The sequence below is a fragment of the Aotus nancymaae genome, unplaced genomic scaffold (genome assembly GCF_030222135.1).
Source record: "Aotus nancymaae isolate 86718 unplaced genomic scaffold, 86718_ANA_hifiasm-v0.15.2.pri h1tg000009l, whole genome shotgun sequence".
Lineage (NCBI taxonomy): Eukaryota > Metazoa > Chordata > Mammalia > Primates > Aotidae > Aotus > Aotus nancymaae.
The window spans coordinates 420,961-446,629 of NW_026988420.1; the positions used below are offsets into that span (position 1 = coordinate 420,961).

The window sequence follows — 25,669 nt, forward strand, 5'->3', positions numbered from 1 at the left end:
ATTTTATAAATTTATTATAAATTGCACACTTTAAATAAAGTGTGCAATTCAGTGCTTTTTAGTGCATTCACAGAATTGTGTGACCATCGTCACAATCCAATTTTTGGAACATTTTCAGCATACCTAAAAGAAAATACTCATTAGCAGCCATTTCCCATTCCCCGATGCACAGGTTTTGAGTGGTCTACCCCAACTCTTTTTTTCCTTTAAGCCCTGTTGCAGTTTTTGTAGAATGCATATATTATGTTAACAGAAATGCTAGTAGTATAATCTGGTCTTTTGCCCTCATCAGTGAAAGTGTTCTTTCTGAGGTTACCTTCTAATTGCCAAATCAACCCACACTTTTTGGTCCTTATTTTTATTTGCCCTTTCTGTGGCCATTTGCACTATTGGTCACTTTTTGTTGTTGACACATTTATCTCCCTGGTTAAGTTTGCACTCTCTCGTACTCTCCTTTGGTCTAGTCGTTCAATCTCATCTATTCAGTTGGTCCGTCTCGTTTAAATATGGGTTTTCTCAAAGGTTCTATCTATAGCCTTCCTCTTCTAATGCTGAGTGAAATAATTTCTCCATATTTTACATGATGTAATTTTTAGCATTTTTCTTTAGTTCCTGTTAGCAGTTAGCTGTCTTACTGAATGTAAGTATACCTGTTACTTTGCCTTTCTAACAACTTTAGCTTTTCCTTTTAAAAGTTATTTTTGTATGTTTAATAACTATAAGACAGGCCTTATTATTTAGTTTGTGAGGGCATAGAGTTTTTAGCTGGACTGATTCCCAGGTGTACATAATCTGTTTGTATTTCCTCTTCGGTTTCTATTCCTGGTTCATTTTTTCCATTGAAAACTAGCTATTCTTGTGTAGATACTTGTGTGTGGTGTGATTTTTGTAAATTAAATCTTTACCTGTCTTTTTCAGTCATACTATTTTTATGGTCCAGTTTTTGCCTCAACTTTTTTTGAATAAAATACTTTAAAATGTATTTTTTATTAAACCTGCTTGCTTGACAAAAGTAATTTTTTTATGATCTAATTTTCAAAACTAGTTGTCAGGCCCTTGGAAGAGCATTCCCTGGATTGCTGTACAGCAACACAGAGGAGAAAACCATTTGTCCCCTTCTTAACAAGGTGTAGAGAAAACAAGAAATGAGAGAAAGGTGAATAAAGACATTTCATAGTGAATCTTTTGCAAGAACTTGAAATCCAGGATTTAAAAGAAATCTTCAGGAGGGAAAATGCATTATTTTTATAGTTAAGGGATTGCTTTTAGTTTTAATTGAATTTAATTCTGTATTTTATTGTGTTAGAAATTTTGGATTTTTAAAAAATATTGTTGAGTGAAGGTCTGTAACCTTAGGCATAAGGTCTGTGATTACCTATCCTACCAAGCATTACCGTAGCTAATTACAACCAAAGCAGGTGGCATCTGTAGAGTCACGGTAGGCCTCAGGTTTATGTGTCCAACTTAACTAATCTTCTTGTCCTCCCCCATCCTTCAAACTAGACATTAGTCACTGTCAGTCAAGGTGTCCAGTGGAAAGGCACTGGCCCCTTGACATCATTTTTAAAATTTGTTATATAGAGACTTTAAGTTTAAAAACAGGCATCCATCTGCACCTTTTATTTGCTTAAATAAATAAAAACAAACAGGTTAACGGTTGTGATTTCTGGATATTTATGTAAGCTTCCCAAGTACTTGGAATATATTCTTCAGTTTATGTAGCATATCTATAATTCTGTTGAAATTCTAATTTCACAAACTAGGAGGCATGTTTTTCTTTCCATGTCTATCATAAGATAAATTATATGGGTCTTTGCTTTGTCTTCCTGTCAGTCGTAAAGCTTCCACTAATTAATGAGTGTGTCGTGTGTCTGTGAAGAGTGTAGAAGCATGGTGACACAATCAAGTCTAAGTCGGACACAACCATTTGTGGGGGAAGACTGCTGATTTCACTGCTGTGGTTAAGCCATTTAACCTGTAAAGGGGTTATGTAATCAGAATTTCAGAATAATTCTTGCAATACTGAGATGACTATTAGGGTCTTTTCTGGTGACAAGTATATACCTGCGTACAATTTTTTATTGACATATGCTTTGAGATACATACCAAACCATTGGTCATGCTAATACCTTCTGTTTTTGATTTTCTGCTCTGTGGAGCAATAAGAACTGAGTGTGAGTGGAGATTAGGATCGCAACTATGTACTGCCTGTAGGTACTTCTAGCTTCTGGTTCTGTTTGTGTAGAAGCCGTGGCCACTCTTTTGTTGTGGTACAAGCTATTAGTCCCCCTTTCTATTTTGTTTGTTTGTTTTCAAAATCATCTGGAAACCATCTGATATTCTTTTTCTAGATGTCCTGGAGCTTCTCATCGGAGAGTTGCCCTGGAGAGAAGGAAAACTAGTAAAACTCAGGCAGACATTGAGAATGAAAATGGACCCACTATACTAGATCCTGCAGTTACCTTATCTCCAGAAACAGACTGTTTGGGGACAGGCACAGTGCCTGTGGAGCGGCACTTGACATCAGCGTCTCTTTCCACATGGAGTGAGGAGCCTGGCCTTGACAATCCTGCCTTTGAGGAGAGTGCTGGAGCTGACAGTATGTGTGGTACAACTCCTTGTGTATTTCACCTGTTTCCTTTCTTTCCGCTACTTGTCCAACACATACTTTTTTCATCATTCACCCTTTTCATTGTACAATTTTCACTAATCAAACAGCACTCTCTCTAATACAAACCAGCACTCTCTACATACAGAAGCCTCCTAACAGTCTGCATTTTAGAAACAAATCACACATCTTACCCCAGAGGCGGGTGGTCCTAACCCATCCCTTTTCTGTTGCAGTCTGTGAACTCACTACCCGTTCTCATGGTTCTTACTGTCTGTGTGTGTATTCAGAAACTTGTTCACTTCTTGTCATAAGAAGTCAACATCAAGAACAACACAAAATACATAGCTCAGATTAAATGCTATTCTGTGTCAGGCACTGTGCCAAACATTTTATATGTATTAACTATTTAGATGCTTATAACATTTTAAGTTTTGGGTTTTTTTTTTTTTTTTAAACAAGAAGACTGAGACTCGAGAGATTAATTGGTTAAGTTTATACAACCAGTAAATAACTGGGTTTGCATTTGATTCCAAGACCGTGCTTCTTACCATTATACACCTCTGGTGCCAGCCACTGCTCTATAACCGACTAGGAAGTTAACTGAAGGCCTGTAGTCATGGATCTTGGGCATATCATGGTAGTTGGCCCTTGGTATTTCTTTTTAAAAATGATTTTCTTTTTCCAAGCTCTACTACAAATTTGAATTTTCCTTGCCGCAACTATGCATCTTCTTTGTTTCTTACGGCTCTGTTCAAGACCCACCTCTTCTTAGGAGCTTGATTTGGCTACTTTCTCAACATCTGTGCTGTTTCTATGCCACAGAGCTAGTGTTTCCTTGCACTGCCTTGTATTTTGTACAAGTTTCATAGTCTGTACTTTCTCTCATCAGTTAGGCAGGATGACTTTCTTTTCATATTTCTTAATCAGATCACCGTGTTATCCCTAATGATCTGACACATAGTAGCTATTTATTAGTTATTTACTGATCACTTTTGGTAGAGAAAATCTTCAGATAATGTTAACATACAGATATTTTGTCATTTTGTTTCTTTGTTGCTTAGCTGTTAATCATGTATTAATATGACATATTTACCTGAAGATAATCAGAATATAAATTGTTGGGGTTTTTTTTTGATGTATGTTTTTCTCTGTCTCATTTTTAACTTGGCAGCCACACAACAGCCACTTAGTTTACCAGAAGGAGAAATCACCACGATTGAAATTCATCGGTCCAATCCTTACATTCAGTTAGGAATCAGCATTGTGGGTGGCAATGAAACACCATTGATTAACATTGTCATCCAGGAGGTCTATCGGGATGGGGTCATCGCCAGAGATGGGAGACTCCTTGCTGGAGACCAGATTCTTCAGGTATCAGTTTTAATTATTCTGTTAACATGTGCCTTTTTGTTCTTATTCTTACACTTAAACCTTAGAAAATTCTGTTGTTATGGAACCTAAATTATATATAGGTTAGTTTTGCTGTTTCTATATGCAAAACATCAGAATTTATAAATTTGTGTTATTTTCCAGTATACATGGAATATTTTTTTTCTTCGTACCTTAATTTTCATTTCTGCATGTGATGTGGCTTGGCATGTGATCTCAGGCTCCCTGAGCTAGCTAGACTCTTCCCTGGTCTGGCTAGCCTTTTCCTGCTTGGACTTCTTGAATGGCTGTTCAAGGGCCACCTTCATCCATGTTGAAATTATCATCTCATTGGCTTTGTTACTCCCTGTTTTCCCACTCATTACCTTCATTGTTGGAATTATCCTTTTCTACACAGATTACTAAAATCTAGAGAAGAAAAAACCATGCAACACTCATAATTTATACCACAGAATATAAGATAGAGTTCAGAAATCTTACAGTCGTCTCCTATCAACCCCCTCATACACTCTCCTCAGCGGACAGTCTAACTCTGCATTTTCAATAATCCCTGTTGTTCCCCTTACTGTTTTCCCTTTCAGAAGATGATCTTTAACAAGAAACAGGTATTCTCAAAAAGGAACTAGCATGGGACAAGATATTTTATTAGAGGGCATGTTGAGGTGAGCGTAGGAGGATGGTAAGAATTCTACAAGACTGGAGTTTATGTTAATGCTGGCCTGGAATATTTACATCATACAAAGGTGATAATAATTAAAGCTTTAAAAATGGATAACTTCTAGGAGAGAGAAGAAATAAGAAAAAATGTTTTCTGCCAACCCAAGCACAGGGACTTCTCTCTCCTTGGATTTGTGGATTCAGTCCTTCACCATGACCTGTTGATATCTACCCCCTACTTCCATTTCCCTGCCACTTCTGGAGTTTAGGACTTCATTATTTCATACCTAATTTAGTATAATACCCTATTATATACTTATGCCTCCCGACTCTCCTCCCTTAAATCTGACACAATTACTGCCAGTTTAATACATCCGTAACCCTGCTTGCCTTGCAAAGATTCAGCTAGGCAGTCAAGTCCAGACTGATTAATCTAATAGTCCAGGTCCTCTATGGTCTCTTATATAACCTGTCTTCTTAATCTCAACTCTTTATTTCAGGCACACTAGCTCATTCATTTCTCCCAATTTTCTAAGCACTGTACTAGTTGCTGGTGGTACATTTCAGAGCAAAATACTGACCTGTCCTCATGGAATATATAATCCAGTAGAAGAGACAGACATAGCAATGTTCTTCCTGCAGACACCTTATTCCCACACTGCAACCTGTCCTCATCTCATGCACCAGTTTGATCACCTTCATCCTTAAAGCTTTTGTTCAGCCATTCTCGCCCATACTGATTCTTCCTACATTAGTTATTATTGGTATTCATCGCTTTTCTCTTCATCACTTGGCAGATGATCAGTTACAGTAAATTATGTGAACATTTCACATATGTAGGCGTGATCTATGGTAATTGCAACCACCCTAACGGTACAGATTATGAAACAGATTTCTCATACTTTATAATAAGTAAGTGCTCTGAAAACACTTGCTGAGTCAATAAAAGAGTGAATTTGAATATAACAATAGCCATCTTCTTTATTAAAATAAAAACTTGGTTAGTGTTTTTAGTTCTTGAAAGGAAATCTCTAGACTTGGGGCTGGGGAAGGCTACAAAGGCAGCCAGGATTGATCTTCCTGCTAAGGATTTTTGGGTTTGATTTCCACTCCGTTTGTATGCTGCTTTTCATGGTGTGTTATTCCTGAAAATAATTAACACTGAGGCCAAAACCCTTCCTTCATTACCCCTAGTGTGGCTGAGACAGACTGAACTTTCAAAAAGTGTTTTGTTTTTTACTAAATACTTAGAAGAAATAGAGGAATACAGGAACATAACTAATCCAACTTATATAAAATCTGATTTCTGATCCTGTCATAGCTAGCTATGTAGTTATCCTAGCTGTATTTTATGATGCTAGTACTCTAGCTGCACAGGCTGGCACAACTTGTAGGACCCCTTGAATTTCTTACATCCTAGCTCCTGACCTGATTTTTCAGAGGGACTTTTATAGCTCATTTCCCAGCATCATCCTCCCAGACATCTTGACAATTTGGCAGTCAAGATCAGGAAAGCCAGATAGTCCTTTTCTGCAGCCCACTCAGTGTTCTTTGACTCGCCCACTCAGTGTTCTTTGACTCTCCCACTTCTGGGCTTTTTAGCTAAAATTTAAGTGTGTACACTTATTTTTGTGTTTTGTTTTTTGCTACCAGCCCAGTATTGTTACTATAGTTATACATTTTTCATTCTCTTTCTTAATTTTAAAAGTAAAAACAAATGTTTTTATTTCTAATTCTTTGAATATAACTGAGATTTGTTTTTTAAATTTTGTTCACTAATACACTTCATCAGTGGGCTTATTTCTATAATAGAGAATGATTCATTAACTGAATCTTTATACCTCAAAAGATTATAATTATCTGAAATTGTTGACCATATTTTTGGGAATTAACTCAAAGTCATAAAGTTTACATTGTAGAAATTCCACTGAATTATTACTGTTTATGTAAACCTGTATACTAATAGCTTCAATAATGGCAATCTTATATCTAATTTAATGATTCAAATTGATAAGGAAAGTCTGAGCACATAACCTGATTAATGAATTCACAAAGTGTCTCCCCTATTATAGGCCCTGGATTCTGGCTGGCTTTTAACTGGTGTGTTGGAGCCAGTAAATAAAGCCACACCCCTTTCCCAGATATGGACTATTGATGGTTATTCAAAAGTAAACACTTGGAAGGAAGCCTATTTGGTATATTTTACTATCTGGTCACCTCCAACTTTGTATAAGCTGAATAAATATAACACAGTGAACCAATTTGAAAATCTTAGTGGCAGTAAGATGGTTCATTTACAGACCAATGAGCTAGCTTGCATTTTCATTTTTGCAGACCGTATACATAAGCAGTGTGTGGCTTTGGTGGTTTTCCCACATTTATATATATATTTATTTACATACACAGATGTTATTAGATACTTTGAAAAGGAGAACCATCTGCCCTCAGAACCATTTTCTACTCTTAGAGTTTCATATGCAGCCTTTTTGAGCAGTTTTGAAGAAAAAAAAATTGCTGTTACAAATTACCTCAATATCATTAATAAAAGTAATATAACTTAGAACATTATTAAGTATTTTCAGTTTAATGAAGTCATCGATAATGTAGGCATTTTCAGTTTTGAAGGAAAATAATTATAGCTGTTTATTGGTAAAAAAAAAAAAAAAAGATTTAGCTCAAAAATGTGATAGTTTGCTATGCTGATGCTATTTTTACAAAATCTGGAAACAGTATTTTATTTGGTTTCTGCTTTCTCTGAATTTCACCGGCAACCATGCATTCCTGGAAGAGAAATTTTTTTCCAGTTGTAGAATATTCCCCAGCCTGCTTCACAAATATGTTATGAGGCTGCATGTTTACACATGGCTGGATTTTAGCCAAACATTTTTTAAAGTCGTTTGTGATATGTGTGATATGTCTGAATACAAGATGGAGAAATGTGAACCTACAGGTAGGTAGCTTTTAAGCTAAATAGCTGGAAATGGTGGTTTTGACTAATGAATCTACATCTGCCTGGTTTTTTAGAAGCTGCTTTATAAATATAATAGAACTTCGGAAGTTCTGTTCTTGACCCTGTATTATTCAATACTTTTACCAAGGACTTGGATGACTGCCAAAGTCATAAATGTTGCAGTCTTGGGAGAAAAAAAGTTTGTGTATGGCTTCTATGAATTTGATGACTGAATTCTGAAAGGTATAGATAGGTCAAAATCAACAAATTCAAAATAGTCGTATTTAAAACTATCATTTTTTAAGTGCCGTTACCTATCCAAGGATCAGTCACTATACTTTTTTAAGGTTATAGAGGTTAATAAATAAATGCTATATGAGTGTTGAGTTATGCTTAACGCATTAGATATACATTACATTTTAGTTTTAATAGTAAAAACCTTAATTACTTTTGCATCCACCTAATACTTGTGTGCTGAAGAATTAGAGTGAGATTACAATTAGCCTGATTTTCTTTCAAGTTAAAAGTTGCTTATTATAATAAGGTTGTATACCTGGAATATGCCACTTTCCTTAAAATAACAGTTTGTTTTGTCTAGCTTAAGTGTGTATCATTTGGAAAAAGCAAATTTGTAATCCAGTAAAACTTAAATTTTTGTTCCACTAGAATTAGTATTTATTGCATTAGTATTTGCCACAGGTTGATCTGTTCATTCTCATACTGATCCCATGAAGTAAACACATTTTACAGATGAGGAAACACATTCAGACAAGTTCTATAATTTGCCTAAGGTTATCAGTTAGTAAGTGGAAGAACCTAGGACTCAAATTCAAAACTGTCATTAAAGCCCGTGATCCTAGCTACCATTCTCTCCTTGATGCTAGTCATTGTAAGTTAATACCAGAAACTCTGTTTTTAAATGTCTTTGATGTGGTTTTCTTTGTAAATAATGGTTGTATAGCATTCTCACCATACTTAGCACTCTTGCAATACTTAGTTTCCCTTGGAAATGTTACATAAACATTTCTACAAATTGGAAAAATAAAAGGTTGTCACACTTTGGTCACAATTCCTTTTTTCTAGGTCAACAACTACAATATCAGCAATGTGTCCCATAACTATGCCAGAGCTGTCCTTTCCCAGCCCTGCAACACACTGCATCTTACTGTGCTTCGAGAGAGGCGCTTTGGCAACCGAGCACACAGCCATTCTGATAGTAACTCCCCACGAGAAGAGATTTTCCAAGTGGTTCTTCATAAACGGGACTCTGGTGAACAGCTTGGTATTAAATTAGTGCGAAGGACAGATGAACCAGGTGTTTTTATTCTTGATCTGTTGGAAGGGGGGTTGGCTGCCCAGGACGGCAGGCTCAGCAGCAATGACCGAGTGCTGGCCATCAATGGGCATGACCTGAAGCATGGAACTCCGGAGCTTGCTGCCCAGATTATTCAGGTAAACCCTCTTGGCCTTCATTCCAAAGCCTTGGCCGTAATGACCATATAGCAGTATTTGTTTTCATTGGCAAATGACATCAGAATTCAGGGGACATTTTATATTTCATGAGAAAATCAGGTGTAGCTACCTGAATTCTTTAAAATCCACACAAGTATAACTTCATTGGGAATAGTCTTTTCTAAAAACTGCATCCCTATGAACTTTGGGAATGGTTATTTATAGAGTGGGCTCTACTGTTTCACATTCATTTCTCATTTGGGCTCTTGGTTCTATGATTTAGCCAGATGTAGCAGATGGTAGTGTCCACCATTTAGAAGTGAGGAAAGGGAAGCTCAAAAGAGTTGTGATTACCAAGGATCTGACTTACCTGGTGTCTTAACTCTCTGTTGGGATTTATATAAATAGGAGAAGAGTAACTCTTATCTCTATAGTGCTTTGTTGGTGGTGTTTTTAAGGAATTCAGAGTGTTTAAAATACATGATAAAATTTGTCCACATAGCATGCTTGTGACGTAAGGAAGGATAGTCATTATTAGAGAAAGAACATGTTTTTTATAAAAGCATGAAGACAGATAAATTGGAAAGTCATCCAGAGAAGATATACACATTCTGCAACATGCCATAGCATTTAATGATATGAGCAACTTCTGCAGTGATAAAGGTGCAACAAAAAGATGTTTTTCTTAAAGTTAGCACAGCAAAACACTATAAAGGAAGCCAAGCATTATATAATTGAGCATCAGGAAGTAGGCTAGGCTGATAGTCATTGAAAAATGTATTTACAACACAGAATCAAATTAACAATGAAAATTTAAGACTATAAGAAAATCCAAGTCTCAACCCTCTTTATTGTATTGAGAGGAGATTTTGATATTGGTCTAATTTCGTAGACTTGAGGTTTAAAGAAATTGGATGCCTTAAAATTTTCTTAAATCAGAGGCAACATTAGGACCTATATCTGTGGGTATCAGCCAGCAGCTGATCACTAAAACCCAGCTTATCTTGTAAGAGTGGAGATTGGTGGGAAGGAGGGGAAAAAAGAAGAGGAAGAGGAAGAAGAAAGCTAATAGAGTTGTAGCATTTGTTTGAGTAAAAGAGTCAAGTGAGAGGTTGAGAGGTCAGCTCGATAAGATAGAAAATAATAGATGAACTATATGTCAGGCAATGTTTAAATTATCTAATTTAATTTAAATGTTTAAATTATCTAATTTAGTTCATCCAATTAGATGATTCTAACTAAATTTCTAACCAAAATGTAAAAAATATAGATACACAGGTAGAAAATGTATTTTAAATTGTCCATGATAATATTTTATATTTGAATGTTTATGTTTCATCATCTTTTGTGCTATAATTTTCTCCAAATAATGGAAAACTGAAATTGCTCAATTTGTTTCTTTTTGAAAATAAGTAAAAGTCTTACTGCTTTTGGATTAAATATATATATACTCCATGTCTTAAAAGGAAACCAATAGTAAATGAATTTTGTAAGGCATTAAACTTGTTTATCACTTATTTTCTAATGTAAGAATTGAAAATAAAGTGATTTCTTAACATAATTGACTATAATCATGGGATAGGTCTCCACTTTGTACCACAATTTCTTTAAAGCAGGCTATTATATTTTCCCATAGGAATTACAGTAAAATTGGGCATTGTGGTCATGACCAAGAGTGATCATCAAATAAATTAGACTTATACTTTAAAAGGAAGGATTACATAACTTGTAAAAATATAACCAGCGTAAACATATGTTGAAAATAGGTAATAAGCCTATAAATTTAAAACAATAGTCATGAATCTCTAAAGTAATTTAACCCTTGAGATGTGTGTGTCACATTCACACACATATGCCATACACACACACACACGTATATATGAAGTCTTGTTATGCAGGATTTCTGTAGTCATTATTTTCAAGAGTGTTGAAGCTGATGTCCTATTTTTGACTTAGACCTAAAGCAGCAAAAACAAAGCTGTGCAGAATTTCATTATTATTTCTGAAGTAGCTACCATGGAATTTATTTCAAAAGTCACAATGGACTCTAATCAAGTTTCGAAGCAATTCTTCCTTCTATTTTATTTCCTTTGTTCTCCCTTACAATATTAAGACCAACATTGAAGAGGCAAAGAAGTATTACAAGAAAAGTTACCAATCATGGGGAGATGAGAGCCCAGGCAGTGTGGCCACTTTGCCTTGGTCATTTTAGAGGTGGGGTTACAGAGGGCATGCCCAAGATCTTTGTGTGTGTGTGCTTCAACTGCAGAAGTTTTAAGATATTAGCTAATGAAATGAACTCATTCCTCTTGCCACCAGGTGCTTGTGGTCACTGCCCAGATGATGCCCTGGTATAGTGATTGAGAAGTGCGTTGAAAATTACACTGCGTGTAGTCTTTAAAATGACAAACATCATTAGTGACTTGTGGTAATGTATTTGTGTTTTCTCCAGGCCAGTGGAGAGAGAGTGAATTTAACAATTGCTAGACCAGGAAAGCCCCAGCCTGGTAACACTATGAGAGAAGCAGGAAATCATAGCGGCAGCAGCCAGCACCACACACCACCACCGTATTACAGCAGACCAAGCTCACATAAGGTAAGGATTTTTTTTTTTTTAATGCCACCATCAAAGGATCATTGTTACAAGCTGATAAGATTTAAATGAAGTTTTTTTGTATGTCAGTTATACCTCAATAAAGCAGTTTTTTAAAAAAGATTCAAATGAGCGTTGTTTTTCTGTTGGAAGAGGTAAATATAGGTGTTTAGAATGTGAAATGTATTTATTTTGCTACCTTGGAGAGTGACTGCTTTGTTTCTTAGAACTAGAGATAGTTTCTTGGAGGGGAAGTTTCCTTTGCTAGGTGATTAACGAGAAGCATGAAATCTTCTATTTGTTTAATCCTACTTGAAAGTGGAATTTATCTTGGGTTGCTTATTTAAATGTAAGAGCTGGTTATTGAAATAACATAGTGAAGACAAGATTGACAAATCTATACTTAGCAATTGAGCCTGTCGCCTACAAAACCAGAATTAGAAGTGTGAATATTAAACATATGAATCATGAATTTTGATAGGTACATATAGAATATTTCTTTTTATGTTAAAGCTTAGAGGAATATTACCCTAAATCATTTAAATTTCCCATATGTTAAGATTTGTTACTGTTTCTTCAGAATCACTATTTCACTGATTTTATGATGTATTCCACGTTTATCTATCTGAGCTGAGAATTTTGATGCTACCTCACTTTCAGTCCAAAAATCTGAAAAGATGGTCCTTTAGCATTCTTTATTTTACTTACTTCATTTGATCCTTTATTTGAACACTTCCAGTAAGCCAGGAGTTTTAAACAATGATGTTATGCTTACCTAATTGTGTGAAAATAAAAGCTATATGTGAGCTAGCAAAGTAATTCTCCTTAAGCAAAATTAAATTGTTTTACTAAACAAAAACTTATTGTCACCTCAAAGTACAACATTTGAGTGAATAATTATCTTTAGAGTCTGTCTCTGGTACCCTAAGACAGCACTAGCTTAAAGACAGTATTTTTGGCCCATCAGGTTTATACGGTTTTCTGAGCTTAAGTTCTGTACAGACTTGTCACTAGTCTTTGGTTTAGTTAATACTTAAAATAAATTATAATCGCAGACTTTATTCTCATTTCTGAGCAAAACCCGAAATGTATGAAGGAAACCTGTAATTTGCCTTTAAATAATGACTGTGGAAAAGGGGTAATTGTTTTAAATGGGAAATTTTGAATAGGCATTGTTTCATATAGCCAGTCCTTGCTTTACAACTTTTGTATACATATAAAACTATAAGGTACAAGTTGATAATTGAATCTTTTATGTTATTGAATTTTATAATAATTTGAGATATTATTATATATAACAACATTATAGTTTTAAGAGACTTTGAAAGACTGTACTTAATAATTCCAGTATTCATATAGCAAACTCTCCTTATTTCAATTTTGGACACATATATTTTTCTGTTATAACTATGCTAATTCTCATTCTCTTTAATTTTATATGACAGTGTTCTAAATAGCAATGCTTAATTTATCCTTATTCCAGGCACTCTGCAAACCTGACTGGTTAGAGCAAACACTTGAAATGGAATGTGTTCGTTTAGCTATTTACTACAATATCTCTATTTGTTATGTCAAATCCTGATATAGTAAAGTAAAGGTCTCCTAGGGAAAACACATACGAATTCACCAAAACAACCTTTTCAGACAATTATAATCATTCTAAAAAAATTAAAGGATATATTAGTCTACTACAAAGCTTCCCAGTAGCTGTTTCAATAAACATTCATGTGGTTTTAGGAAGTTCCTTGAAGCACAGTGAGTATAATCTTTGAAGTTTGGTTTGGTTCCTGGGGAAAAACTGTATACATTTCAGTCACCTAGGGTAATAAAACACTCACCCTTAATTGCTTAAATATCTAAGGATTGAACCTGCCTAAATAAATATACTCAAGGCTGTGTTTACCTGAGTTATCTTTAGAATAAAGTTGTGTTTGCCTAATTTTACAGGCTGCTGACATAAATTTCATACCTTTAGATAGGAGAGCGCCTTAAAATGTTTACAAATTTTCTCCTTGGTCATAAAATTTTCTGAGAATACTGTGCTGCTATTACAAATATAAATTTCAAGAGTATAGATTTCACATCTAGAGAAGTGTAGATAGGTCTAGAATTCCAGGCCCTGATTTAGAGATTTGATAAATGCCATTGTTAACTGTTAAATACCTGTCAATTCTTAATGTGATTTAAGGAAATGTTATAACTGTGTAAATATAATTTTTATTTTTTATTTTTTATATATTAACAATGTTAATTATCCGTAACATTCTGTTAACAGTTGATAAGTGTTAAAACCTTTTGAGTCATTATCTTGTGCTGTACACTTCATGGAATAGTTCTTGTGTGGGTGCATATATACAATATGTACACGTAGTCCATCAGACTATATGGATATATACAAAATACATATTTACATTACTATGTATTGTACATACTTTTAACACACATAAGTTTTGAATCCCAGGACAGTTGCCAAAATTAAAAGATTTGGGACAAGCTTCATGACCTCCCCAAGCTTGTTTCATCATCAGTAAAATGGGGTCAATAATACATACTTTAAATACTTTTGTGAAGGTTAAAAGAAATAATGCAGTAAAGGCATTAGCTTTTCACAGGCTAAACTCAAATGTTATTTTAATATTAATATTGCATACGTACATCTTATTTTTTACTGAGTTCTAATTCAAAAGAAAAGTGATGTTTTAAATTCTTTTTCTTCCAGGAGTGTCTCAATAATAAGTAATAGTAACAAATGTCAGTAAAAATAGGAGAATATTAGTTTGTTGGGAATTTATTTCCCTTGTCATTGACTTTTTCAGAAATTCAGTCATTTCATATCCTTTTAGCTTTTCATGAAGATTTTGAAGGTAGATTTGCACCTTTTTTATTATTGAGTACTCATAGTCCTAGTCAGTAAGAACAGGAAGATAGGTCGACGGCCTTTTTCTCACAGTTGCCAAAATCTACACTGTACTTTTGTACTACTCTGTCAACTTTTCTTTCAAATAAATGGGGAGAAAGATGGCAGTAAAATTACTTGATTTGTCTTCAGATTCTTAAAACTCAAAAGCATCATTTACTTTTATGCAGTTGATGAAACATGAAGCTCAAATTACACAAACGATGTGCTTATTTTACTTTGACTGCCATATTTTAGCAGTCTTGAGTTTTTCACCTATACAAACCGTCATATGAAAATAACATAGTCCAAAATTTGACATTGATCCACAGTAGACTTATTAAGAACTGTATATTACTTTCATTTGCAAGTAAGGAATAAAAATAATCACTTTATAAATGCCATGTAAGTTATTACCTTAGTTTGAAGTAATAACTTCAACTATATTATTATCCAATAATTTTTTTCTTGTGTTTTAGGATCTTACTCAGTGTGTTACATGCCAAGAAAAACACATTACTGTAAAGAAGGAACCACATGAGTCCCTTGGCATGACTGTTGCTGGGGGCAGGGGAAGTAAGAGTGGTGAGCTGCCCATCTTTGTGACCAGTGTGCCGCCCCATGGCTGCCTTGCACGAGATGGCAGAATCAAGAGAGGTAAGATGGGCTCTTGAAAAATTTTACCACATCTTATTTCTGAATTAACGCACATTTTTAAAAATAAAGAGTATCTACAAAGTATCTATTAAATGTGACCTTTTTAAATCTTTTAAACTGTCCCTTGCATATGAAAGCATGAAGTCATTCTATGAGGTTAGAAAAATGCCTTATATAAAGGAAAGTTGCTGAATTTCGATGACGGTTTCCAAATTTGCTAACCATTACTGAGACTCTTGGATTATTTTATCTTGGGAAAAGATCCTCTAGCATTACAACAGACTTAGGTACTCTGAAGGGCCATCTCACTGAAAAATAAATGTTTCTTTTAATAAAGTGTCTATGTAGAAAGGGACTCAGAGAGGAGGTGGAGCAGAAGACAAACTTAATTTTAGGGATAAATGCATTTGCCATTTCATATTCCCTATCAATGCTATATAATTTATATAGATGGGGGTTGCAGTTAGCCACTATTAGCATGGTAAAAAAAAAAAAAATAGACTTAGTTTGTTTATAAGGTAAGAAAAGTGACGCTGAAAATATATTTTTCCAGGATGAAGTCGAACCCCTGCCTCACACCATAAACACAAATTAAGTCATAATGGATTCAAGACCTAAATATAAGAGCTGAAACTCTTAGAAGAAAATACAAGTGTAACTCCTCATGACCTTGGATTAGGCAGTAGTTTCTTAGATATGACACCAAAAGCAAAAGCAACAAAGTAAAATATAGACAAACCAGACTTTAAAACTGCAAACTTGTGCTGCAAAGAATACAACTAAGGAAATGAAAAAATAACCCACAGAATGTGAAAAACATTTGCAAATGATATGTATGACAAATGGCTTGTGTCTAGAATATATATTCTTACAACTCTAATTAAAAAGACAGAAAACACAATATAAAGATGGGAAAAGAATCTGAATAAACATTTCTCCAAATAAGATAAATAAATGGTCAGTATTCCCATGAAAAGATGCTCAGGCCAGGTGCGGTGGCTCACGTCTGTAATCCCACCACTTTGGGAGGCCAAGGCAGGTGGATTGCTTGAGCCCAAGAGTTTGAGACCAGTCTGGGCAATATGGCACAACCTTGTCTCTACAAAAAATAGAAAAATTAGCCAGCTGTGGTGGTGTGAACCTGTAGTAGTTCCAGTTACTCAGGAGCTGAGGTGAGAGGATCACCTGAGCTCCAGAGGTCAAGGCTACAGTGAGCTGAAATCATGCCACTGTATTCCACCCTAGACATCAGAGTGAGACCCTGTCTCAAACGCAAATCAAAACCACAGTGAGATACTACTTTACAACCAGTAGGATTACTATAATAAAAAGGACAGCCAGTAACAAACACTGGCAAGGATGTGGAGAAACTGAAACCCTCATTAATTGCTGGTGGGACTATAAAGTGATACAACTGTTTTTGGAAAACAGTTTGGCAGTTCCTCAGAGAGTTAAACTGATTCCTCATATAGTTACCATATGACCCAGCAACTCCAATTTTAGAGAAATGCAAACAACTGTCCATATGAAAACTCATATACCAGTGTTCATAGCAGCATTACTTACAATAGCCAAAAAGTGGAAACAACTCAAATGCCCATCAGCTGATGAATGGATCAATGGAATGCGATCTACCCATATAACAAAATATTATTTGGCCATAAAAAAGACTGAAGTACTGGCACAAATTACATGGATGAATGCTGAAGATGTCATACAAGTAAAATAAGCTAGATATAAAAGACCATGTATGATTCCATTTACATGAAATGTTCAGAAGAGGCAAATCTGTAGAGACAGAAAGTAGATTAGAGGTTGCTTAGGGTTGGGGAAGGGGATTGACTTCTGATGAGTATGGAGGGAGTGATTAAAATGTTCTTAAAATTACTGTAGTGATGGTTGTACAACTGTGAATATACTGAAACCACAAAATTATATTCTTTAAATGGGTGAATTGAATGGTATGTGAATTATATCTCAAGCTGCTATTAAGAAAAGATTATTTGTCCAGTTGTAGAATTGGCATAATTTTATTTCCTTTTTGTTATTTTATTATGTTTTCTAAATTTTCTACAATGAAAACGATTTGCTTTCATAATCTAAAAAATCGATGATAAATTTGGAGAGAGAAATTTCTGTAGACTTTGTAGCACAAATGTCTGCTTCCTACAAAACTAATCCTTTCCTAACCTTTGATATAATCCTCATTGCCATTTTTATTATATTACTTAGCAGAGCAACAGTTCTTTTCTTCCTCAAACAGGGGAAAACATTCAAATCACAAGTTTCATTTCTTTGTGTGAGTCCAGGGATAGCTTCTCTGTACATATTCTGATGTTTGCCCTGAGTGAACTCCGCAGGGCTGTCCTTATGTATGTATGGAACTGTATAAAGTAAAATAAATTAAAAATTTATTTCTAAGGGCAGAGGATCAAATGATTTTTGATTAGACAGAATTGTAGAAATCTCTGAAACTCCAAGAAGAGAAATGAACCTGCCCAGGGCCTATACACAGCTAAATTCAGACTGATGATTCGGACTTCCAGTCATGTCAGGGTTCCTCAGGCCGCACTTTTTTCCATGTATTATGACATTATTTTAAAACTGAAATGTTTTCTGTGTTGGGTTTCTTCTCAATATTATAAAAATTACGAAGAAATAATCAATGCCTTTTCACCTTATCTCATCAGAATTGTGGGCACTAACTTTTGTTGCTCAGTTTGTAAACAGCAGGATTTGCAGGTGAATACTCAGTGGCTCAGCTCATTTTTCTTGTTTCTTCATCTGAAAGGTGATGTGTTGCTGAATATCAACGGCATTGATTTGACCAATTTAAGTCACAGTGAGGCAGTTGCCATGCTGAAAGCCAGTGCCGCGTCCCCTGCTGTTGCCCTTAAAGCACTTGAGGTCCAGATTGTTGAGGAGGTGACTCAAAACACGGAGGAGCAGCCAAGTACTTTTAGCGAAAATGAGTATGACACCAGTTGGTCCCCATCATGGGTCATGTGGCTTGGACTTCCAAGGTACTGAGTGCTTTCTTCTTGTTTGACGGAAATCATAATCATACTTGCAACCCTTATCAGACTGTAGCATAGTAAATTTACCCATTGTGAGAAAAAAAATCTTTAATTCAATAAAAGTAGCAACATCAAATCAAATTACAAAAGAAAATGGTAATTTTTCTTAGGAGATTATATTTTAAAAGGTACACAAAGAAAGCAGTTATGTCCATTCCTATTAAGACTCTTCAGTGGGCTAGCCATGAGATTATTGGATAACCCCATCTCTTACTTAGAAAACCTGTCATTTACCAACACTCATTCTGCTATGTGCTCAGACTTGGTGCATTTTTCATCAGGAAAACCAGGCCAATCTTGGGGCATCCCTCCATCCCAGAAGCCTTTCTTAAACACCTTTTAAAATCTTTTTAACTCTCTCTAAAAAGGCAGCATTTAAACTCAGTTTTTATTGGACGCAGGAGTCTATTAAGCCAAACCATTAGTGTTCAAGAATGACTGTTCCACTTTTACTTTTTATAAATGTGACCAGCCAAGATATGCTGTGGTTGATCAGTGTCGGGGTCACAGAAGCACATGGAACCTCCAGTGCCATCCTAGGATACATTCCTTTCCCCAGTCAGGCAGTTGTTTGACATAGGAAGAATTTGTTGCCTAATCCATGTAGATTCCTATTGTACTTAAGAATCCTAAAACTGAACTATGAAGCATTTTGATTCTTGACCAAGTATGAAAATTATTATTTAAAATAAAAATAAGCAGTAGGAATTTGCTATTTTCTGAGTCATCTGACTCATGGAATATATTTATAACAACAACTAGCATTTATATACTGCTTCAAGGCCCTTTGCACATGGTGGGTGAGAAGTGGTCTACTTGTGCAGTGGCCGGTCAGCGTGTTGCAGACCTCAGAGCTCGTCTGCACCTCTAATGATGGGGCAAGCAGAGAGCAGCAGCATCCTGGAAAAACTTGGTCCCTAGTGCTTCCTTTAATTTTCCTTATCTGTATACCAGTCTAGTTTGGGGTGTGGCATGTTGACCTCTTTGTTCAGAGTATTTTCTGGTGTGCTGGCATAACAGCAAAGATTTTAGATGAGAAAAACACAGTATCATAAAATCTGTTTTTGAGCCCACCTGTGTGGAAAGAATACCTATCAATAAAAGACTACTATTCTATGTATGTACGGCGGTCTCTGTTGAATGCAAAACTATATTCAACAACCATGTGTCCTCCTCAGTGGGTACAAATGGCACTTAAATGCAGGTTTCACACCGCATAGGATAGCAGCTCTGCTCTGTTTTTCTTGCAAAGGGAAAGCCTTCCACTGCAATTTGCTGGGGTATGCCAGAGAGCTATTTGTTTCAGAAGATGCAGCATTAGAAAAATAACCAACACTGTCCCTTTAAATCCAGGCCAGTGCATAGGACCTTGTTTCATCCCAGAAGCCTTTCTTATCAATGAGCTAAGAAACTAGATAAGATGAGAAGTTCTGGCATGGTAAACATTGCTTTATAAAATCAGCTTTTTAAAGAAATCTGTTTTATGGATTAAAAACAGGAAACCTTGCCTTCCATCCATTTAGATACAGTTTCACCTAAAGATGAAAGATATTTATTTATTATAAAAAGATCTTTTTTCTGTATCATTCAGGTATGGGTTTTTTGTTTGTTTGGTTGCTTTGTTATTAAGTTTTTACTCACTGCGTTTGTTCCCAAATCCATAGAGCTATGAAAACATAAGTACATTTTTTTTTCTCCCTCTCTGGACACATCCTCCAATCTGGCAGTAGCATTCTAACTGTAGTTTCTCAGTGTCTATGATACACTTATATATGCATATGTGTGTATAGATGTGTATATATTTTCTTTTTTTTAAGAGATGAGATCTTGCTCTGTTGCCCAAGCTGGAGTGCAGTGGTGTGATCATAGCTCACTGTAGCCCCAAGCTCCTGGGCTCAAGCCCAGCCTTCCAGTAGCTGGGATTACAGGCACATGACACTGTACCCAGCTTGTCTATGATAGAGAAAAAAAAGAAAAAGATTTTTTGTTAGTGTTTTTCAGATTGATTTATCTATTTTGGCAGTTAGATAAAATGCCCTTAAAATGAAAACTTTCTAAGTAAAGGAGAAAAGAACAAATAACTCCTCATGTAGACTAAAAGCCTATTGGATCTTCAGAAAAGAGGGAGGATAATTATGTGCCTTCTTTTTGGAAGCTATGCTCCTGGTCTTTTTCTTCTTTCATTTGCATGCTGGGCTTGGCAGTACTAGACCTGTTTCATCCCACTTTAATTCCTCTTGTAGATAAAAGTGATTAGTAGAATTGAGGAGTTTGTTGACAATGCAGTGAGCAGATACAGATACATAACCTTTTTTGTACAGGTTACTGAGGTGTAGTTTGTAACCAGGTTCTCTACTTGTGTGTATGTGTATATGTCTTCACTTGGGAAGACTGAAAAAAGTTGGGGAAATTTGAGTCTACTTAGGACTGTGTCTGTGCTAGAAAATGGATTGTCAAAATAATCTATTCAGAAGGAAGTAAATAGCCCTTTTTATTTTTTCCAGGAGTGGTAAATATAACATGGTATGGGGTTATAACAAAAATGAGTGGCTATAAAAGCCTCCATGTTTATTTTTTCTTTATTTTTGTGTTTTTTTATAGTACACTTCATAGCTGCCACGATATAGTTTTACGAAGAAGCTACTTGGGAAGTTGGGGCTTTAGTATTGTTGGTGGATATGAAGAGAACCACACCAATCAGCCTTTTTTCATTAAAACTATTGTCTTGGGAACTCCTGCTTATTATGATGGAAGATTAAAGTGAGTCTTGTTCTAATTAATGATATGATTCATGTTGATAACACTGGGCATGATCTAGACCGGGGGTCAGGGGTGAGCACCAAATCCAGCCCGTTATCTGTTTTTATAAACAAAGTTTCATTGCAGTGCAGCTAAATTACTGGTTTATGTACTGTCTGCTCCCACACTACAACAGCATAGTTGATGCCATCGTGACAGAGACTGTATGGGTCTTGAAGCCTAAAATATTTACTACATAACCCCTTACAGAAAAAAAATTTGCCAATCCTGATCTAGACTGAAGTGTTACCTTTACTATCTTGTCACTTATGCATATATTTCATTAATCTGATAACAGAAAATGAACCTGAGTTATTTCACTGGACATGTTGTGTGATGTGACATTGAGCGCTGAGTAAGTTTCTCACACAGCCTTCTCAGGTCCAGTCCTGTCATTAGAAGACTCTGCTTTATTTTTCTCCACAGCACTCATCTCTACCTGAGATCGTACTTATGCAAGCTCCATGAGAGAGGGATCTTGTTGCATTTATTGTTATATCCTTAGCAGCCATAACAATACCTTGCATAAAGTAAGATCTCAATAAATATTTGATGAATGAATGTACAATAGCTTATGAGATGCCAGGCCCAGTGCTAAGTGCTGTGCATGCATTATGTAATCTTCTTAACAATCCTATGAGGTTAAGTTTCATTATTCCTGTTTTAAAACAAACAAGGTAACTGAGGCTTGAAAAGGTTAAGAAACTTGCCCGCAATGAAATAGCTGAAAGTGATTGGCTGGCATTCAAACCCAGGACTGTCTGGCTCTAGATCCCTGGCCTTTAACCCCTCTGCCAGCTGCCACCACTGAGCAGAAATCCTTGCTTAGTGTACAGCATCTTCCTTATCAAAGGTTGGGCACTGGGAGAAGAAAGAGAAGGTGTCATGGCAAGAGATCATCACCAGCAGGGAGGAGGTAGTTGATTGTTAAGTTCTTAGGCCCTGTTTATGAAGCTGTTCTTAAAAAGTAAATGTTGACATTCTATGTAGAATGCTATACAAATGGAGAATTTACTCTGTTTGCAAGGAGTAAGTGACATCTAAATAATGTATGGAAAGGTGATTAGGAGTGGTATGGTCCAGGTCAGCCTATATTGATAAAAGTGAAAAAAATCATTTTAGGAGGAAAGAGTAGGGAAAAATGGATTAATCACTCTCTTAGCTAAGTTACTCAACCAGTCTGGGCCTCTCTTAATTATAATTTGTATTCCTTCTACTTCCAAAAAGAAATTGAAGTAATTAACAATAAAGTAGCATATTTATGGTATAAATAGAAGACCAAAAACCATGAGGATAATTACGGTAATTATAATCATAAGACTGGAAAAGTCCTTCGATTCATCATCCATCCACGATAATTCTACCTAGAGTACAGTGAGTGTCAACAGCTGAAAGAAGAGGAAGTTTGGGTCTTATATCCAATTTAATTCAACCTTCAGATGTGTGAGCTCTAAGAATGAATAGGGAAATAGCAGTCAAAATAATAAGCAACCCCCTTCAAATGCATGACTTTTTTTTTTAAGAGAGAGCATATTTACTCTATATTTTGCTTAAATTAGTGTGAAAATTACTCTGCTTGCCCTTGACATTCACCTACTGGTTTTGGAGTGGTTGGCACAGGGGTTTCCTTGATTGGCAAGGGAAAGCCAGCATAGGCTTAACAGCTGTCCCAGACAAAGTAGATAATACACCCTAATCATTGACAGTTAAATGGTAAGTGAATCTGCATTTTTCATGTAAAATAAATCCCAAGTGGAATATTTTTTAATACCATGTAAATAGTAACATTCTGTGTCTGTCCCTTTTTGTCCAGGTGTGGCGACATGATCGTGGCCGTAAATGGGCTGTCAACAGTGGGCATGAGCCACTCTGCACTAGTTCCCATGTTGAAGGAGCAGAGGAACAAAGTCACTCTGACTGTTATTTGTTGGCCTGGCAGCCTTGTATAGGTTTTGGAAATTGGTTTTGAATTTTGCGTCTTCCTTTTTTAGGTTTTTGAAAGAAAACCCTTTGGTTTCATTGTGTTTGTGGTTGTTAGAAGCTGCTGACACAGCTGGTATACACAGGGCCAAAACCCACTAAGATTGTCCTTTTATGTTTATTTAAATCGTTTCCTAAATTAGTTACATTTAAGTCTTCCACTAACCTTTGTGAGTTTATATTTTCAGAATTCAGACTTAGTTGTTGAAATGATGTTACCTATGGTAATGAGCAAAACTCCCCAAAACTGTGCCCCAGCTGGAGTAAAGACCTTCGGTGGGTCTTTGTTTTCAGTAACTGAATCATAGAATGAGTTATATATCCCTCAGGCCTGATGTCAGCGAAGTCAGTAACAACAGCGTGTACTGCCACTGTCATAACCAATGCCATGAATGAGTACACTTTAAAATTTTGGTGATAACTGTTCCCCATTTTTTTTATTGGTGCAACATTTCAAAACTTCATAATGTTTATAAGGTGATTTTCTGGTTTATTTCTACTGTAATCTCTCAATACTTATAGAAGATGAGGAAATAAGTCTGACAACACTAAAGAGATTTCTTAAATAATATACTATCATTAGAATAGTAGAGAATAGAAGATAATGTTATCCAGTTACAAAGGAATTTGGATGGTAATTACAGCTTAATGTTAGAGATGGTAAAGCTGCACTTGAACAGCCCAAAAGCATAAAAATCTATTTCCAAAGGAATGTTTTGCTGTGTAGGGAAATTTTGAAGTAGTTTTTGCCAAAAATAATTTCTAGAGTTGTATTATTCTTAGTAGTAATCTTGGCTAGAAATGTTTTTGTGATTTATCTGATTAAATGAGATGATAAAGATAAATCCATATTGTTATTAAATACATATATATTACAGCTACGTAACAGAAAGGGAGACCTTTTTATTTTACTCAGGTAGAAGTCTTTCTTGTGTATTTTAGAAACAATTATTTTTCTCATTATTTCTTAAGAGCTTAGTTGTTTCAAATAGGAGACAGAAAATTCCCTTATATTGGAAATATAGGTTTTGATGTGTCTTCAAGTCAGCTCTTGGTCACTAGACTATTTCATATTTTTGAAATGTTTTTGAAAACTATGACTAGCCCATTTTTTTTGTCCTTTATTCGACATCCTTATCCTCTGAAGAAACAAATAAGTGAATAAGATAAAAATATCTTTACCTTATTAATATGCATACTTGAAAAAAGTTTCATTTAGAAACCTAGTTCAGAATCTGAGCTAATTTACAAGTGACCTCTGTAATAAATGGTATTGATAATCAGAGAATGTATTTCAGAATACTACAGTACAATATATTATGAAGCATGACTGCTTTATTTTCAGACTTAGCAATTGCATTGCTGGGGTTTATTGTATCTGTAGCATGTCACTGATTATTTCAGTTAGTTTTGTAATGATTAAAAAAAAGCATATCTTTGGAATAAATAAGATACAGCAACAATCATTGCTACTGACTTGTTCAACACCCTAGTTACACTGTATGGTCAACATATAACAGGATACAGTGGAATGCCCCATACAGTATATTACTGTCATGTGATGATTGGCTTTGGAAGCAATTTGATATTGAAATGCTTTGATATTCTAACTGACATGGAACAAGTTTTTTCCCTGCTCCCCAAATAGAATTTTGTAATCAACTTTGCTATTTTTTTAAAGTTTGTAACAATGTGTCATTTCTTGGGGAGTAGCCATCAACAAATATCCTGACTGCTACTTTGTTATACACAAAATACTTACATTGAACCTGGTGGCATAATGAGTATTTTGAAAGAAGACATTTTTTTCACTATCATTTTTATCATAGAAATCTTGGAATCAGCTTAAGCTGTAGCTTTTATGACAAAAGACAGTCATTTTTGGTCAGAGTGATATTTGGTGATGGAAACTTGTTCATAATTTATTGTTACTATAGAACTATTTGGATTTTTCTCATTTTTAGTTCTGATAAATATTTTGGTTTGTTCTGTGCCTTCAGTTTAAATTATTTCAGGATTTTTCAGATGTTTAAATCATGGTGTGAATCATTCAGGATGGAAATAAACGTCATCCTTTCCGTAATAGTAACGTTGTCTCTTTTCTTGAACAGTAGCTGTGGCTTAGTCTGTGATCCGTATTTTTGTTGGTGGCGCCACTGTCCTTACAGTATACTGAGCATGAAACCTCAGGATCACAAACCCACCTTATTCCCACAGTTTCTTTTTCTTTTTCATTTTTTTCTTGGAGACAGAATCTTGCTCTGTCAACCAGGCTGGAGTGCAGTGGCATGATCTTGGCTCACTGCAACCTCTACCTCCCGGGTTCAAGCAATTCTCCTGCCTCAGCCTCCCAAGTAGACTACAGGTGCCCACCACCAGACCTGGCTAATTTTTGTATTTTTCATAGAGACGGGATTTCACCATGTGGGCCAGGCTGGTCTCAAACTGCTGACCTCAGGTGATCCACCTGCCTCCGCCTCCCAAGTTGCTGGGATTACAGATGTGAGCCATTATGCCCGGCCTCTTTGTAATATGGTTACTAGGAAAAAAAAAATTTTTAATTGAAAGAAACAAAGTTGTCTTCTTTTCTAGTAAGTAAGTTCAAACC

At 35.5% G+C, this 25,669-nt stretch overlaps 1 protein-coding gene across 1 annotated transcript in view; it reads left to right on the top strand.

The window, feature by feature from the left end:
- LNX2 (ligand of numb-protein X 2) overlaps window positions 1–25,144 on the top strand; it is a 62,149-nt gene extending 37,005 nt beyond the window's left edge. The window contains exons 3-10 of the mRNA XM_012471077.2: window positions 2,352–2,599; window positions 3,783–3,982; window positions 8,691–9,059; window positions 11,512–11,655; window positions 15,028–15,205; window positions 17,997–18,228; window positions 20,884–21,042; window positions 22,895–25,144. Coding sequence (XP_012326500.2) covers window positions 2,352–2,599; window positions 3,783–3,982; window positions 8,691–9,059; window positions 11,512–11,655; window positions 15,028–15,205; window positions 17,997–18,228; window positions 20,884–21,042; window positions 22,895–23,030 — 1,666 coding nt within the window. The 3' untranslated portion in view covers window positions 23,031–25,144. The remainder of the gene's footprint in view (window positions 1–2,351; window positions 2,600–3,782; window positions 3,983–8,690; window positions 9,060–11,511; window positions 11,656–15,027; window positions 15,206–17,996; window positions 18,229–20,883; window positions 21,043–22,894) is intronic.
- Window positions 25,145–25,669: the final 525 nt, after the last annotated feature.